This window comes from Hyperoodon ampullatus, assembly GCF_949752795.1.
Source record: "Hyperoodon ampullatus genome assembly, chromosome: 10".
NCBI classification, from domain to species: Eukaryota; Metazoa; Chordata; class Mammalia; order Artiodactyla; family Ziphiidae; genus Hyperoodon; species Hyperoodon ampullatus.
Window position 1 is genome coordinate 55,557,076 of NC_136923.1, and position 19,259 is coordinate 55,576,334.

At 38.2% G+C, this 19,259-nt stretch overlaps 1 protein-coding gene across 6 annotated transcripts in view; it reads right to left on the reverse strand.

Moving 5' to 3' along the window:
* The window catches only part of RBMS3 (RNA binding motif single stranded interacting protein 3), a gene marked incomplete at both ends in the record, with an annotated part of 717,356 nt that overhangs the window by 112,262 nt on the left and 585,835 nt on the right, over window positions 1-19,259 (reverse strand). For all 6 annotated transcript variants that reach the window (XM_079713423.1, XM_079713428.1, XM_079713424.1 and 3 more), the window contains one exon: window positions 10,466-10,572. In XM_079713423.1, coding sequence (XP_079569549.1) covers window positions 10,466-10,572 — 107 coding nt within the window. The remainder of the gene's footprint in view (window positions 1-10,465; window positions 10,573-19,259) is intronic.

Below are 19,259 nucleotides of genomic sequence, written 5' to 3' on the forward strand. Positions count from 1 at the left end.
TTCTTCCCGAACCAGTGCTTGGAATGTAACAGACTCAGTAAATGTTTGTTCAATGAATTAGTAAATGAATATATTTCCACTGTGGGGAATGGAAATTTTGTGCAGTGGAAATGTGGAGCCCCAACCGCTGGACTGTCAGGGAATTCCCAAATTTGTATTTGAAAATGGAATTGGAGTGTTTTAGATTTTCCTTATTAGCAAAATTTCCTTAAAAAAATTTCAAGTGAACTCACTCAAACGTCTAAAGACAAGGTCTCAGACCTTGATTGATTAGTAGAGATGGGGGGAAGCAAAATGATTGTTGGGGTCATTGGGAGACCTTCCCGATGTAACAGGGCAGCCCGTGCACATGAACCATATCATGAGTGGGAGCCCAGGAGGAACTCGAGGCCCCTCCTTACCCAGGCATCTGACCCCAAGTGCAGAGAAGAGGAGATCATTAAAAGTCGTCTTGAAATCTCCAGGAGTTTGTCAGGGATCAAGCAAATGAAATGCAGGGGATTTATCACTTTAAAAAGAAATAGTAAAAACAGGCAGAGAATAGAGATAATTTCCCTCCTTGTGTTTGGGGAAAGAACATCAAGGAGAGTTATGCTATTGTTTATGAACTCTGTCATCTTGATATTTCTCCCTTTTTGGCTTTCGCTACAGCATTCTTGTCAGACAGAGATGCTCTCCCTTATCTTACCATAGAGAAGGACAAGATAAAAAGATGCAGACCGAATTAAGACTGGAAGGCTGAGAAAGTCTATGGCGGCACACACAAAAAAGCATTGTTAAAAAGGAAGCAGGGCTTCCCTGGTGGCGCAGTGGTTAAAGATCTGCCTGTCAATGCAAGGGACATGGGTTCGAACCCTGGTCCGGGAAGATCCCACATGTCACGGAGCAACTAAGCCCGTGAGCCACAACTACTGAGCCTGTGCTCTAGAGTCTGCAAGCCACAACCACTGAAGCCTGTGAGCCTAGAGCCTGTGCTGCTCAATAGAAGCCACTGCAATGAGAAGCCCGGGCACCACAGCCAAGAGTAGACCCTGTTCTCTGCGAGTAGAGAGAGCCCACGCGCAGGAACGAAGACCCAACGCAGCCAAAAATAAAAATAAATAAATAAATAAAATTTTTTTTAAAAAAGAAGGAAGCAGAAGAAAAGGTATCATAGCATAGGTCTCAAAGTCTTGGGGAAAAAAAAGTGTTAGTCTGAGTTCGTCATTAAAACCAAAGTTAAATGAAGCCTTGATTGATAATCACAAAAGAGATAAGAGAACATTGCCATATTTAATGTAGGTACTTCTGTTTTTATCTCTGTCTAAATGACTGATCTTTGTAGATTCCAAGACATAGTTTTGTTTTTTGTTTTTTATTTTATATTGGAGTATAGCTGATTAACAATGTTGTGTTAGTTCCAGGCATACAGCAATCCAAGACATAGTTTTGTTTCACTTTTTAATATCCATGAAATTGGGGCTCACAGTATACTTGATGGCATTTGAGAGTCTGGCAAGTTTCTCCTCTTTTTTAGTGGTATTTAATATAATACTTTATCTTTAATTGATTGTGTCAGAGTCAATGATGTAGTGTATATACTATTAATCTCCACCATAACATGGGTAAATAGGGTAAAAAATATCAGATGCTGAGGTTGCATCCAGGGCGAGCCTGTGCAGCTAGACAGCTGAAAGTCCCAGGTATCTAGCTAATTGATCCGTATTCTGCCAGGTCCCAGCTATAGTTTGATGTTACCTTGAGGTCATAAGCTGCAGCTTAAATATTGATGGGGATGATTCTGCATCTTGTGACAGGTGGGTTGCCAAGACAGTGCCAACAACTCCAGAAATCCCCCAGGTTGTTGACGCCCCACTTAGCTGCCCTGATCCATGGAGACTGGGTCAAGGGCATAGAGGAGACATGGAGATCAACCATCAGCCTTTCTCCTTGTAAATGCTTGATGTAATCTTCCCAGCCTTCAGCCCCTCCTAATTCTCCCAGCACTATCCCCTCCCCAAGAATATAAGTAAGTTTTCCCATTCTCCTCCTTGGGAATGGAGAGGAGACAGAGGACTAGAGCTTGTCATCAATCACATTTTATCCAAACTTACACTATTACAGGAATTTACAAGATTTACCTTTAGTGAACATAGGTTAGTAAATATTAGACCCAGCATCTTTAAAATAAGAACACTTGGGCTTCCCTGGTGGCGCAGTGGTTGAGAGTCCGCCTGCTGATGCAGGGGACACGGGTTCGTGCCCCAGTCCGGGAGGATCCCACATGCCGCGGAGCGACTGGGCCTGTGAGCCATGGCCGCTGAGCCTGCGCGTCCGGAGCCTGCGCTCCACAACAGGAGAGGCCACAACAGTGAGAGGCCCGCGTACCGCAAAAAAAAAAAAAAAAAAAAAAAAAAAACTTAACTAAGAAAGCATTCATGCTGAGTTACTAAGAATTCAAGTTCTTTTGCCAATGGGAAGATTTCTTTTGAGATTAGAAGGGTCATTCACCTTGAGTCTGCTTTCGAAATTGCAGGCAAAGCACATGAAATGAAAATGCTACATCTGGTGGGCTGGCTAACACACTTAACTGCAAGTGCTGTCGTGTATCATAACAGCCAATTGCTCTTTTCAAGATCACATATGTAAAGATTCTCCTTCAGTTCAAAGTTAAAAGGACTATTTGAAGAACCTGGCCATGTTACTAGATAAATCTTAACTTTTTTCCCAAGGTCTCATTAAAGAAAAGAATTGGACAACTAACTGCCAAGCACTATGATATATCCAATGGAAACAGTAGCAAACTATACAGATGATGTTTCTACTTCCATGGAATATGGTTGAAGATAACCTCAATCTACATGCAACTATTACTAAGATTTTCAGACTTTAGCTATATTATTTCATAGGAAACTGTGCTTCAGTTTCTCCTCAAAGTATTACTTCTTTTTTTTTGCGGTACGCGGGCCTCTCACTGTTGTGGCCTCTCCCGTTGCGGAGCACAGGCTCCGGACGCGCAGGCTCAGCGGCCACGGCTCACGGGCCCAGCCACTCCACGGCATGTGGGATCTTCCCGGACTGGGGCACGAACCCGTGTCCCCTGCATCGGCAGGTGGACTCCCAACCACTGCGCCACCAGGGAAGTCCCAAAGTATTACTTCTAATGGCTCATTGGGGAAGGACGTCAATTCTGTATCTATGAAACAAATTTTCTAATGTTCAGTATTGTAAAATAAAATTGTAGTCAATATGGCTCCCAAGCTAACAGAAATGATGAATTCCTGGGCCTGTTGTCAGGTTCTTCTCATACTTAATAAGAAGGACATTGACTGGTGACTGATCAAATAGTTTGGAAGCAGGATGCACTAGTCAGAAAAGATCCAACTGAAGGACAGAGGGCCAAGTGTTTGAGTTGTGCCTTGTTTTCCTCACTGCTAAGAATGTCTCAAAGCATGTGCTTTACAGTAACATTGGTAACAACTACTGACAGCCAAATGTTTTCAAGAAACTCAACAAAATATTCTGTTGCTAGGGTTCCCTATGAACTGTGACTGGAGTGATAGCCTCTTCTCTCCAGATTTTATGGAGCATGTTTGCTGTTACTTCCACAGACATCTACATGCCCTTCAGCATCAATAATGTCCATATCAATGTGACCCAGTTTGGTTCCTAAAGAGCCAAAATGGCTTCTTCTCAGATTCAAAGAGGTGTGTAAATAAGAATGATATAAATGTAGTAGAAATAATTCAATGTATTAGGCTAATGACTTTTTCTTGCTAAGGAAGATACGTGAATCTTTACATTGGGTCAAATGTTTAAGGATTTTATGAAATAATTCCAGGTCTACTAGTCACTCATGGACTCATTAAATTAATGAAAACAGGATCAGAGCTTTTTCCAAATTCCTTAGAAAGTTTTACACATATTGGTTGAGTAGAGTAAGAACTAATGTCTTTAAATCCATAAAGACTGACAATAGACTGTAACACAGCTCTTCAAATTAAGACAGTTGGCTCATACGCTTGATACCCATGCACATTATTTTTTACATCAGTGGGAGAGACATAAACTTAACCAAGAGACTGGATCCCATTCAATGGCAGTGATCATAAAACAAGAGAGAATTGAATCTTGTTATTTGAAGTAATTCTATTCTATTAAGTCACCATGAACACTGAATTAGGGAATACTGAGTCACTGCTCTTAGAGGAAGTATATGGTTAGGTTCCTGTCTGGTCACAACATTTTCACCAACTGATCAATAGATAACCTTGTTTTATATCTATTTTTCTCTAAAGACACCATATTTAATATATATTATTGATTCATTAACATTGAACTCAAAACCAACAGTGCTCTAAGTCATGCCTGAACAAAGCTTATCTTTACTTTTCCATATTTTTTCCATAAGGCACATTATAGATTTCTTTCACATAGAAACACTAGACAACACTTCAGCACTACACTTGAGGGCCATTTTAAACAGTGAAAAGCACGAACAAACAAAACCTGTAACCCTAAATAAACCAAAGAAAGGACATTAGTTGATAGTATAAGAACTGAAACAAGAAGGCAAAGCATCATGCGCTCAACCTCATCTGGGGGATATGTGTTTGGTGACTCAAACTTTTTGCTGCTCTGCACATCTTCAAATGACCATAAAAACACCATTGAGTATTGATCCTGGGTATCAAATAAATTTTAGCAAGTGGGATAAATTTACAAATCTGGTTCCCACAAATAATGAAGATCAACTGTACCTTTTTTCAAACTGATTATTTCGTGAGTCTGAGGCTTTCATTAAACAATAGGAAATTTTATAAATTAATAGCACTATTTATAAGGATTCTAAAAATTCCTTACACAGAAGAATTTGGTAACCTCACCCTTGAAATAGACTAGGATGCAGAAGCTTAAACCGTAGAATATGTAAGAAAATTCATTTGCTAATTCTTTGTTAAATCCAGAAAGTCACCAGTCGTGGCATCAGAATGCTTCTTCTGTCAAAGATAATAGTTTTGAAAGATACTGGAAAGTACTTGACCATGAGGAGTACTTTTCATAGCCACGGGAGGTTGTATAAGCACTTTTGTAAACGTCATGATTTGCCAGAATAGGTAGGTTAATAATTCATCTTCTTTCCCTTTAAAAACACCAACCATGTAATTCATCAGTAGCTCAATCTTTTCCTTGATATCTACAAGAGTTCATGTTTTTCTTTTACTTTTTTTCTTTTTCTTTCATCTTCTCCATCCAAGTCCCCCTCTCCTTGCCAGCTCTTGGCTTTTTTGATTACATGACCTTCAAGGGAAAATTGGCTAGAAATTTGAAAATCACGTAATGTTCAGTGCCAAATAATGCTTGGAATGCAAATAACGATTGTGGATATGATCTTATAAAAACATTAACAAAACGTGGGTCAAAGTTTGTCATTCAGCTTGAAAGCTGTGGATTTGTGACTTAAACTCCAGTGTTTGACCCCATTAGCCACTCAAGTAGAGTGCCTGGTAAATTACAACCAAAAGCAAACAATTTTGAGCATATCACTGACGTTGACACACATGATTCCTTAAAGTTCAGAAAGAATTATTATTCTCAATTGGGCACATTAGAGGACTCAAGATTTATTAAATAACAACTCAAAGCTCAAGTTACTTCTCTTAACTTTATTCTCTCAGAGCCACTCAGCACCCATGAGCATGGATGCCTCTACGGGATGGGTGACAAAGCAGAGCTTTCCAACCTTCAGGAGAATTGGGGGTGGGGTGGGGTTTAAATGTAGACAAATCAGCTACCTACCCTGAAAAACAACCAACCAATCAATCAAATGAACATTTAATGGTTAGTAACATGACAAATGTGAGCTGATATTCCTGCGGCTGCTGTTTTTGTTGTTATTTTTGCTGTTATTTTGGCTTTGGCTTTCTTTAACTGTTGTGTAGGTACGAAGTCAGTTACAGTCAGTGATTTTATTTCTACAACCTAAATTGTATTCAATTCTACTTTTAATCTCCTACTTTAGGTTCCAAGGGGGTAGGGAGTCTGTCTATATGTTTCCATCATGTCTATAGTATCCAGTCTTGGATACTTTGGCTTCAATTTCATGTCACCAGCTGCATTAGCCCCTAACAAAAGTCAGCGTGTCCTTTGAAACTTTGAAGCTGGGCACTGACTTCTCCCCTCCAGCTAGGAAAGTCCTAGATAGCATATTCCTCCCCAAAGAGGCTGTTTCATCTACACTGAAAATCTGTTATTTAGTGTAGCCACTTTTATTATCTTATCTAGACCTTCTGGAGAACTTGCTGCAACTTCTACATCAGCACTTGCTGCTTCACTTTGCACTTTGATGTTACGGAGATGGAGTCTTTCCTTAAACCTCCTTAAACCTCTGCTAGCTTCAGACTCTTCTTCTGCAGCTTCCTCACCTCTTTCACCGTTCCTAGCATTGAAGAGAGTTAGGGCCTGGCTATGGATCAGGCTTTGGCCTAAGGGAATGTTGTGGCTGGTATGGTCTTCTATCCAGACAACTAAAACTGTCTCTGTGTCAGCAATAAGGCTATTCTGCTTTTTTATCATTCATGTGTTCACTGAAGTAGTGCTTTTAATTTCCTTCAAGAACTTTTCCGTTGTAGTGACTACTTGGCCAACTTTCAGCCTATCTGGGCTTTCGACATACCTTCCTCACTAAGCTTAATTATTTCTAGCTTTTGATTTAAAGTGAGGGATGTGGGACTCTTCCTTTCACTTGAACACTTAGAGACCATTAATTAGCCTAATTTCAGCATTGCCTCAGAAAACAGGGAGGCCCGAGAAGAGGGAGAGAGATGGGGGAATGGCCAGTGAGTGGAGCAGTCAGAACACACACACCATCCTATATGGACATGGTTCATGATGCCCCAAAACAATCACAATAATCACATCAAAGATCACTGATGACAGATCACTATAACAAATATAATAATAATGAAAAATTTTGAAATAGTGCGAGAATTATGAAAATGTGACACAAAGACAGGAAGTAAGGAAATGCTGCTAGAAAAATGGCACCAATAGACTTGCTCAATGCAGGGTTGCCACAAACGTCAATTTGTAAAAGACACAATATCTGTCAAGTGCAAAAAAGGGAAGTGCAGTAAAACGAGGTCTGCCTGAATGCAAGTCTAGTCATCTTCTACTCAGCCAGACATTTAAGTGATGGGCAAAAATGTAAAACAGTGCCTTTCTTCAAAAAAAAAAAAAAAAAGTCTTTGCTTTGAAAAATACAGTACTTTCCATAAAAAAGTATGATTTTTGTTAACAGGTGATGGGTTTATTTTTTTAATGAACTAATAACTAATAATTTTTAAGAGTATAAAGGGAAACAAAGGCCAAAGAATTTGAGGAAGGCTGCATTAAGAAACAAAATGATAAGACTGTTATATAGTCCTTGGAAAGAGAGGGCTCACAGCCCCAATCCCTGGCCCTTCTGCTCATAGCTTTTGGTGTCACTTGAGAGAGTAGTTAATAACTTTAAAATATTCCAGTATTCTTCACTTATGCAAAAATACGTCTGCCAGCATATACTTATATTTCAAAACCTGGCTAATTTACACTAATTTATGTGTATAACGTGTTCAGTAATAGCATTTCACCAAACTATGTTAGAAGAACTGTTATCAAAATGCCACCCAGAATAAAACAGCTTTACGTAATAAATTAAAATTTTAATTAGCCTATCAATTTTTATGTTTAAGGTACTTCAAAGTTGCTTGCAAGCCACTGGTTTTGTATCTGAAGCATTACCTCAGAAATCTTTTTCACACTATCATTTTTCACCTGACTCAAGAGAGAGGACAAGTAAACATTAGCCTCATTCTGGGCTATGATCTCAGGCTGTGAAGCAGCAGAATCTAAATTATCATTTTTTATTTTATCTAAGGCAACGATGATTGAAAGGTTTACCATTATTTTATATAACAAAACAAATAAGCAAAAACAAGCAGCCCAAATGATCGCCTTATAAAGCTGGAATGCCAAAGGGCTACAAGGTGAATAAAACACAAAACCACCCACCAGAAATGGACTTCAAGGGAAGATGCATGTCTCAATCTGGGTGAGGGAAGGAAGCAAAAACTTCTCTCTAAGAATCTGACCCACAGTCCTTGCTTTAGTTAGAGTTTCAATTGATAAGATCTATGCGGTCAAAGACCTAAAGCAGAGAATGTAGATAGTACCCCCAGGTGACTTAACAGGAGAAAATACAAACTGTCTTGCCATTGATTATAAGAGGAGAGTCAATTTCAGCAGTGTCAAAATGTGGAAAAACAACAACAAAAATGTGTGTCTTAGAAACAATGAAGTACAGTAACTAGAACTGACTGGTTTATAAGAAATGATTAAATATTGCTTACATAGGATTAATTTGTATGATGTCATACCTTATACACCATACTAATATACATACTTTTATTTAGTCTAGCAAGTACTATGCAAGGGGAAATAGAAGAAAAAATATATGTAATAATGGGCAAAGTTATCCAATATTCTTGGTGTGTCTACTTCTAAGACCATAATCACATAATCACAGAGCAAAAGTTAACATGCTCATCTCAAAACCAAGATATCTGATAAATGTATTTTCAGTTCATGCCATTTCTTTTTCTGATTTCTTTCCTCTGAAATGTATCTGCATACTTGGAATATGTTTTTATTGGTCACAGATAAATTTATGATGGTCCCTTGATTTTCATATTCAACAAGAAAACCTATAGCTCTTAAAAAGCAACTTTTGAAAACAAAGATTAAGAATATAGTTTAAAACCTACATTTAAATTACAAGGTGCCTGGGTCCTAAATTTGACTCCACATGCTTCCATGGCAATAGTACATGCTTTATCATGCTCTAAACCCAGAGCCCTGAATTCTGTATACAGTAGCAGGGTGGCCGCTCTAAGTTTACATTTCTTTTATGTTTATTGGTTTGGTTTCTAAGAAGTGTAGACTCAAGTGAGGTGTCTTGCTGCAGTTGGTATCTATTCAGTGAATGTAATAATAATAGGAACTGAAATTTCAGTCATCATTGCTAAGTTACCTAGTTAAATATTGAGGCTTTGCAGTTATGGTCTGTGATCCAGAAATCTCTAATCAGCGGGCATTTGACTCAAGTAAATTTTGAAAGATCAAATGAGTCTTTCTAGACCATGGATGACTGGCATTGGACCACTGTGAAAATGAGTGCTATAACAAATCACCTTTCTTCTGGGGGCAGTGGGCTACCTGCTAATCACAAACTGCCCACTAAAAACACATGGTCACACCCTGCCCTCTTCTGTTTTGACTACTTTTCTAAAATTGAAATATTGAAACTCTTGGTTTTTTTTAATTAGCTTCAAGTGTTCAGTGGTGATTCCCTTTTTCCTTAAGGTAATGAGTTATAGATTATACAGTACTTAAACATAGCTATCCACTTTACAAGGGGTTTTGAGATCTGCATGGAAATATTCAAAACAGACTACAGTCTTAGAAACTGAAAAATGGCTAAAGGTTTTGCTGAGTAAAAAATCCCACCCTCTTTTCTTTCCTTACAACTGTAATCTCAGTGTTGAAAGTATAAAATGCTGCATCAAGTAGGATGCCTCTTAAATGATAAATGGATGAAGTAGATGCTTTGAATAGAAATACTAAATAAAGCTCTTCTGTTGAAATGATGGCCTTGGTACAAAATGGCATTTATTCAAGGCATTCAAACAAATCCATTCTATTTCACAAAGAATAAAAAGACCTCTTGGAAGCCCAGACACCTTTTCCTTGTCTTCTCACAACAAAAATAACCAACAGGAATCCATTCCCAAGTGGCACTGGAGCCATAAGCTTGCTTTTCTACTGTTTTGTGTTAGGAGAGTAAAGGGATAATTAACTGTTAAATGCTTTTCTCCTTGTTGGGAAAAGCAAAACCTTGTGTGTGCCTGCTTTTCTTTCTCCTTGACCAACAGAAAATGTCATATTTTATATTGATATATACATATATAAGACACATATCAACATGTTTATGAGCACATGGGCATTTCGTAACTACACATGTATGTGCAAGTGGAACATCTCAACAGTAGAATGAAAGAAATCTAAATTTTTGTTTTTTTCAAACACAAACATTTAACTCTCACTATTGTTTTCACTGAAAATATTTTCTTAAGTAATCATACCCTCATTTTATAACTATGACACAATTATGGATCAATTCTTTGTGGCTAAGTCTTTCAGTGAGTATTATAGGGTTCAAGTTTGGTTAAAGACAGAAGACTTACTGTAGTGCAGAACTGAGGTCAATTTGGAAGTCCTATACTCCTCCTGAACTAATTTTATTCTGATTAAATCAATATAGGCCTGCTCATTTGCCATCTGGTTTTCTACAGGGCCTGGTTTTCTCACAGCCCTGTGTGTCTGTCTTGCCACCCTCCTGAGGGATGTCTGCGGCCACATTTCTGAGCACAGGTCAGTCAGGACTCACCTCTCCTTCCCTGGGCCAAGGCCTTCCATTCTGGGTGTATTTACTTTGATTCTGTCGCTTCTTTTGTCCTCCATCAGCGAATTTGCACAGTAAAGGCTCACTAGGGGCTGGGAAGATAAGAAACCAATTTTACATTAGCAAATCCCCTTTAAATATAAGTGATTATGTGAGTCACAGTAGTGCTTTGTAATGCATATCTTTTGAAGTCCTCTTGCTTGCCTTTGGCCCCCTTTTAGTTTCAACTCTGTTGGCGGCTGTTCTAACTAACTGGGCTTCAAAAAAGTACTGGCAGACCATAAAAGAATATAACAAATATTGTTGAAAAAATAATCAGTTGAAGCAGAATGTGAACTTGCCTTAGAAGTAAAGAGACAAGAATCAACCCCTTCCGATTATGTTGGTGTTAAAAACAAGACAATAAGTCTTAAATGGAGTCACTTATGCTAAGCCCCATGTCACCCAACAGAGACTTATAGTTTCAGCATCTCTGAGAAATGGAATCTGAAACCAGTCCCTCAGGAATCCCTTGGTCAGCACTAGAGAGGTAACCTAACAGACCCCTGCATCCCTTAAAGGAAAGGGACCTTGTCACAACCAATCCACTTTTTGCTAGTATGCCTTTCTTGTCCCACTCTTTTCTGCCTATAAAAGTCTTTTATTTTGTACAGCTCCTGGGAGCTCCATTCTCTCTGCTGGCTGGGATGCTGCCCAATTCATGATCTCCCACATGTGGGCCTAATTCTTTACCCTTCCCTGTATCCTTGTCTTTTGCCATGAATGACTGCTGACTGAGGGGCTCAGTTTTTCTGAGTGCCTGCCATGTATATAGGAAGTATACATGTTATTAAACTCCTGTTTGTTTTTCTCTTGTTAATCTGTCATTTATTACAGGGGGCGTCTCAGTCAAGACCTAGAAGAGTAGAGAGAAAATTATTTTTCCTCTCCTATTATACATATGTGTATGTGTGTATATATACATTTAAAAGTCTTTTTTTGGTGAAACCTTGGAAGCTATAGAATTGGGGAGCAGCACTGGCAGGAAAAGAAAAGATTGAATGAACGATTAACCTTAAGATTTCTTTTACCCACTAGCATAAAAAATTGTGCAGAAGCATCCTTGAAACAAATATTACCAGATAACAATGGTCTAGCTTGCCAAGGATCAAATATAGATAGACTAGGAGATTCTGGATTTTAAACCTATCTTGAAGTTCACCATTATTGAAAAGAGAACTTTCAAAAAATTATTTTTAACACTAGGGGAAATTTAAAAAGTCATGGGGTGAGACTTTCTTAGCTTTTAACTGAGATATCTTTGCAAATTGTGTTTTGCAGTGTCTTAGAGGCTTCAAATATTAGCCACCCTGATATTCAAGGATCTTCATAAACTAGTAGGCTATGGAGGTTGACAATGACCTATTTGTATTTATTGACATTGCTAAGTTGAAACATCTGTTACTTTCTTAATTTGAAGATGATTATGATGGGAAAGAAGATAGGGCCACAATGTTTCACTAAATGAATTAAAAAAAAAAAACCCAGAAACAAATGCTCAAATGTGTCATTAGAATAAGATGGAGTATCCATAATATTACCCTTGAATTGCAAGCATGTCATTCTGATTGTTAGTTTCCCAGGGGACTATTTTATTCAGAGTGGAAGAGAAAACATTAGTAAATTATATTAATTAGATTTATATAATCTTCTAGTCCTCATGTAATTTCTAAACACCTGTAAGATAAAATCTCAACTCCTCAATTAGAAGATAAGAATTTGTGCCCTTAATCTTACCTTTCATCAGTCTCCTCCTCTCCCCCAGTGGTTTACAGTCCCCTCACCTCTAAATGCCTTTCCTCCTGCCTGAAATTTCCTTTTGCATCTCCCTCCTACCCCGCCCCCTGGACCCATACCCTCCATCTGGCAAACTACTAATCAACCTTCAGAATGTAGCTCAAATGTCACATTCTTCTGGAAGCTGTCTCTTATTACCCCATGTCACTTCAGAGTGAAATTCCCTAATGCTTACTTGGCAGATTTTTTTCACAGGTTCAATGATGTTTTGAAACCGAGAAGGACCCTGTGGGGCCCTCCTGGGTACAAATCCTTTCCGTGCCCTCCGTTTCTTCTTTGTAGGAAATAGGCTTCATTCAGCCTCCTTGACCTTCCCTGAGTTCCAAAGGGTAGATTCAAAGAGTTGCTAATCAGAGAGAGGAGAGAATGCAGAAACAAAGGAGGAGCAAGAACCTTTGTTCTTGGCAAGAACCAGTAGTGCAGCCGCCCTGGGGCAGGGTCCTGGTTCCTCCTCAAGGAATATACGGAACAATATATCTCTGAGTTCTTCTGCAGGAACTAAGGCCCCCACCCAGGTGGAGGATGATAACTTCAGGCCAAGCACAAAATTCCTGGATACCACCCTGCTACCTTACCACCAACCAATCAGAAGAAGGTCTATACACAGCGGAAGATAACAAAGACTCTGACCCCCTCCCCAAATGATTCTTCCTTTAAAAACTTTCATGGTTGAGCAGAAACTTGGGAGTTGGTTCTTGGACACAAGTCCACCTTCCCCCCAGGTTACTGGTCTCCTGAATAAAGCAATCTTTTCTTTTCAACCAACACTTGTCTCTTGAGTACTGGCTTTTTTTTTTTTTCCGGTACGCGGGCCTCTCACTGTTGTGGCCTCTCCCGTTGCGGAACACAGGCTCCGGACTTGCAGGCTCAGCGGCCATGGCTCACGGGCCCAGCTGCTCCGCGGCATGTGGGATCTTCCCAGGCCGGGGCATGGACTCGTGTCCCCTGCATCGGCAGGCGGACTCTCAACCACTGCGCCAGCAGGGAAGCCCGAGTATTGGCTTTTGAGTGGTGAACAGCGGAAGCTGATTTTGGTAACAGTTTCTGTTAAGTCTTCTAACAGTAATAAGTAATTTCCAGGCTTGAAGGTGGAAAGTGATTATAACAGAGTTCTGGGTGAAGTTTGTGTGTGTGTGTGTGAAAATTGTTAACAGCATTTTGCACATAGATATACATAATACTTGACAGTGTTGCTATTCAGTGTGGCCCAAGGACCAGCAGCAGTGGTATCAGCACATGGGAGCCTGTTAGAAATGCAGAGTTGAGGGCCCTTTCCCAGATATACTGAATTAAAATCTGTATTTGCACCAGATCCCAAGGTGATTCCTGTACGCACTTAAGTTTGAGAAGCACTGATGTGATTATGACTGAATCCTTAAGGAAGGAGGAATATACCTTAGATGTTAAACATGAATCCTCTGAATAATGAGATGATTTCAGTAGCACAGAAATATTATATTGTCTACAATTTCCTTATTGCAGTATTATGATGCCAATTGATTTTGTTTAGTCTCTTTTAACAGTAGTTGAAATAGAGGCTAAATGAAGAAAAGGCCTTTGTGGAAGTGAGATGCAGTTATAAGCCACCGTTTGTAATGTGCTAGAAGACATTATGGTCTCTCATGTAAATGGGGAATATTTAAAATATAATTATAACAATGCATGGCAATAAAGTTGCATGGTAATTATGAAGAAGTAATTACAATTTGCTTGTTTAGTGGAGTATTTCTAGTCTTCCAAACTCTGCATTAAACATAAAACATCGGATGCATAAACTGATGAAATAATCTAATGGTTTACAGGATTTGCTATTTTAAGCAAAAGAACAGATGACAAGTATTTTGCTTAGAAAAATTAATGTAAAACACTATATATTGATTTTTATTTAAAACTTAACACAACGTCAGCTTTATGATTCACTAAAAATGTTTCTAACATTGTATCTTATAAGTAGATGTTGACATACATTTCAGTTAATATGTATGAATAGCAGAATTCCTGCTGTCCCTTAGAGAAATTGAACATTTTTCATTTTTAGCATTCAGTTTATTTAAATTCTTCTAGTATTTATATTGGATTTGTGGTGATGTTTTTAAAAAAATATCTCTTTATTATCATAACTTACAAGTCTGATGTTTTATTTTTTTTTTATTTTTATTTTTTTCAAATTGGCAAAAATTTTTATTTTTTTTATTTTTTGCTTTATAACAAATTTAATCAGTTATACATATACATATGTTCCCATATCCCCTCCCTTTTGCGTCTCCCTCCCACCCTCCCTATCCCACCCCTCCAGGCAGTCACAAAGCACCAAGCTGATCTCCCTGTGCTATGCGGCTGCTTCCCACTAGCTATCTACCTTACGTTTGGTAGTGTATATATGTCCATGCCGCTCTTTCACTTTGTCACAGCTTACCCTTCCCCCTCCCCATATCCTCAAGTCCATTCTCTAGTAGGTCTGTGTCTTTATTCCTGTTTTACCCCTATGTTCTTCATGACATTTTTTTTTCTTAAATTCCATATATATGTGTCAGCATACAGTATTTGTCTTTCTCTTTCTGACTTACTTCACTCTGTATGACAGACTCTAGGTCCATCCACCTCATTACAAATAGCTCAATTTCATTTCTTTTTATGGCTGAGTAATATTCCATTGTATATATGTGCCACATCTTCTTTACCCATTCATCCGATGATGGACACTTAGGTTGTTTCCATCTCCGGGTTACTGTAAATAGGGCTGGTATGAACATTTTGGTACATGTCTCTTTTTGAATTATGGTTTTCTCAGGGTATATGCCCAGTAGTGGGATTGCTGGGTCATATGGTAGTTCTATTTGTAGTTTTTTAAGGAACCTCCATACTGTTCTCCATAGTGGCTGTACCAATTCACATTCCCACCAGCAGTGCAAGAGTGTTCCTTTTTTCCACACCCTCTCCAGCATTTATTGTTTCTAGATTTTTTGATGATGGCCATTCTGACTGGTGTGAGATGATATCTCATTGTAGTTTTGATTTGCATTTCTCTAATGATTAATGATGTTGAGCATCCTTTCATGTGTTTGTTGGCAGTCTGTATATCTTCTGTGGAGAAATGTCTATTTAGGTCTTCTGCCCATTTTTGGATTGGGTTGTTTGTTTTTTTGTTATTGAGCTGCATGAGCTGCTTATAAATTTTGGAGATTAATCCTTTGTCAGTTGCTTCATTTGCAAATATTTTCTCCCATTCTGAGGGTTGTCTTTTGGTCTTCTTTATGGTTTCCTTTGCTGTGCAAAAGCTTTGAAGTTTCATTAGGTCCCATGTGTTTATTTTTGTCTTTATTTCCATTTCTCTAGGAGGTGGGTCAAAAAGGATCTTGCTGTGATTTATGTCATAGAGTGTTCTGCCTATGTTTTCCTCTAAGAGTTTGATAGTGTCTGGCCTTACATTTAGGTCTTTAATCCATTTTGAGCTTATTTTTGTGTATGGTGTTAGGGAGTGATCTAATCTCATACTTTTACATGTCCCTGTCCAGTTTTCCCAGCACCACTTATTGAAGAGACTGTCCTTTCTCCACTGTACATTCCTGCCTCCTTTATCAAAGATAAGGTGACCATATGTGTGTGGGTTTATCTCTGGGCTTTCTATCCTGTTCCATTGATCTATCTTTCTGTTTTTGTGCCAGTACCATACTGTCTTGATTACTGTAGCTTTGTAGTATAGTCTGAAATCAGGGAGCCTGATTCCTCCAGCTCCATTTTTCGTTCTCCAGATTGCTTTGGCTATTCGGGGTCTTTTGTGTTTCCATACAAATTGTGAAATTTTTTGTTCTAGTTCTGTGAAAAATGCCAGTGGTAGTTTGATAGGGATTGCACTGAATCTGTAGATTGCTTTGGGTAGTAGAGTCATTTTCACAATGTTGATTCTTCCAATCCAAGAACATGGTACATCTCTCCATCTATTTGTATCATCTTTAATTGCTTTCATCAGTGTCTTATAAAATTTTCTGCATACAGGTCTTTTGTCTCCTTAGGTAGGTTTATTCCTAGATATTTTATTCTTTTTGTTGCAATGGTAAATGGGAGTGTTTCCTTGATTTCACTTTCAGATTTTTCATCATTAGTATATAGGAATGCCAGAGATTTCTGTGCATTAATTTTGTATCCTGCTACTTTACCAAATGCATTGATTAGCTCTAGTAGTTTTCTGGTAGCATCTTTAGGATTCTCTATGTATAGTATCATGTCATCTGCAAACAGTGACAGCTTTACTTCTTCTTTTCCGATTTGGATTCCTTTTATTTCCTTTTCTTCTCTGATTGCTGTGGTTAAAACTTCCAAAACTATGTTGAATAAGAGTGGTGAGAGTGGGCAACCTTGTCTTGTTCCTGATCTTAGTGGAAATGGTTTCAGTTTTTCACCATTGAGGATGATGCTGGCTGTGGGTTTGTCAGATATGGCCTTTATTATGTTGAGGAAAGTTCCCTCTATGCCTACTTTCTGCAGGGTTTTTATCATAAATGGGTGTTGAATTTTGTCAAAACCTTTCTCTGCATCGATTGAGATGATCATATGGTTTTTCTCCTTCAATTTGTTAATATGGTGTATCACGTTGATTGATTTGCGTATATTGAAGAATCCTTGCATTCCTGGAATAAACCCCACTTGATCATGGTGTATGATCCTTTTAATGTGCTGTTGGATTCTGTTTGCTAGTATTTTGTTGAGGATTTTTGCATCTATGTTCATCAGTGATATTGGCCTGTAGTTTTCTTTCTTTCTGACATCCTTGTCTGGTTTTGGTATCAAGGTGATGGTGGCCTCGTAGAATGAGTTTGGGAGTGTTCCTCCCTCTGCTATATTTTGGAAGAGTTTGAGAAGGATAGGTGTTAGCTCTTCTCTAAATGCTTGATAGAATTCGCCTGTGAAGCCATCTGGTCCTGGGCTTTTGTTTATTGGAAGATTTTTTATCACAGTTTCAATTTCAGTGCTTGTGATTGGTCTGTTCATATTTTCTATTTCTTCCTGATTCAGTCTTGGCAGGTTGTGCATTTCTAAGAATTTGTCCATTTCTTCCAGGTTGTCCATTTTATTGGCATAGAGTTGCTTGTAGTAATCTCTGATGATCTTTTGTATTTCTGCAGTGTCAGTTGTTACTTCTCCTTTTTCATTTCTAATTCTATTGATTTGAGTCTTCTCCCTTTTTTTCTTGATGAGTCTGGCTAATGGTTTATCAATTTTGTTTATCTTCTCAACGAACCAGCTTTTAGTTTTATTGATCTTTGCTATCGTTTCCTTCATTTCTTTTTCATTTATTTCTGATCTGATTTTTATGATTTCTTTCCTTCTGCTAACTTTGGGATGTTTTTGTTCTTCTTTCTCTAATTGCTTTAGGTGCAAGGTTAGGTTGTTTATTCGAGATGTTTCCTGTTTCTTAAGGTGGGATTGTATTGCTATAAACTTCCCTCTTAGAACTGCTTTTGCTGCATCCCATAGGTTTTGGGTCGTCGTGTCTCCATTGTCATTTGTTTCTAGGTATTTTTTAATTTCCTCTTTGATTTCTTCAGTGATCACTTCGTTATTAAATAGCGTATTCTTTAGCCTCCATGTGTTTGTATTTTTTACAGCTCTTTTCCTGTAATTGATATCTAGTCTCATAGCATTGTGGTCGGAAAAGATACTTGATACAATTTCAATTTCCTTAAATTTACCAAGGCTTGATTTGTGACCCAAGATATGATCTATCCTGGAGAATGTTCCATGAGCACTTGAGAAAAATGTGTATTCTGTTGTTTTTGGATGGAATGTCCTATAAATATCAATTAAGTCCATCTTGTTTAATGTATCATTTAAAGCTTGTGTTTCCTTATTTATTTTCATTTTGGATGATCTGTCCATTGGTGAAAGTGGGGTGTTAAAGTCCCCTACTATGATTGTGTTACTGTCGATTTCTCTTTTTATGGCTGTTAGTATTTGCCTTATGTATTGAGGTGCTCCTATGTTGGGTGCATAAATATTTACAATTGTTCTATCTTCTTCTTGGATCGATCCCTTGATCATTATGTAGTGTCCTTCTTTGTCTCTTCTAGTAGTCTTTATTTTAAAGTCTATTTTGTCTGATATGAGAATTGCTACTCCAGCTTTCTTTTGGTTTCCATTTGCATGGAGTATCTTTTTCCATCCCCTTACTTTCAGTCTGTATGTGTCTCTAGGTCTGAAGTGGGTCTCTTGTAGACAGCATATATATGGGTCTTGTTTTTGTATCCATTCAGCCAATCTGTGTCTTTTGGTGGGAGCATTTAGTCCATTTACATTTAAGGTAATTATCGATATGTATGTTCCTATTCCCATTTTCTTAATTGTTTTGGCTTCGTTATTGTAGGTCTTTTCCTTCTGTTGTGTTTCTTGCCTAGAGAAGTTCCTTTAGCATTTGTTGTAAAGCTGGTTTGGTGGTGCTGAACTCTCTCAGCTTTTGCTTGTCTGTAAACGTTTTAATTTCTCCATCAAATCTGAATGAGATCCTTGCTGGGTAGAGTAATCTTGGTTGCAGGTTTTTCTCCTTCATCACTTTAATTATGTCCTGCCACTCCCTTCTGGCTTGTAGAGTTTCTGCTGAGAGATCAGCTGTTATCCTGATGGGGATTCCCTTGTGTGTTATTTGTTGTTTTTGCCTTGCTGCTTTTAATATGATTTCTTTGTGTTTAATTTTTGACAGTTTGATTAATATGTGTCTTGGCGTATTTCTCCTTGGATTTATTCTGTATGGGACTCTCTGTGCCTCTTGGAGTTGATTAACTATTTCCTTTCCCATATTAGGGAAGTTTTCAACTATAATCTCTTCAAATATTTTCTCAGTCCTTTTCTTTTTCTCTTCTTCTTCTGGAACCCCTATAATTCGAATGTTGGTGTGTTTAATGTTGTCCCAGAGGTCTCTGAGACTGTCCTCTCTTCTTTTCATTCTTTT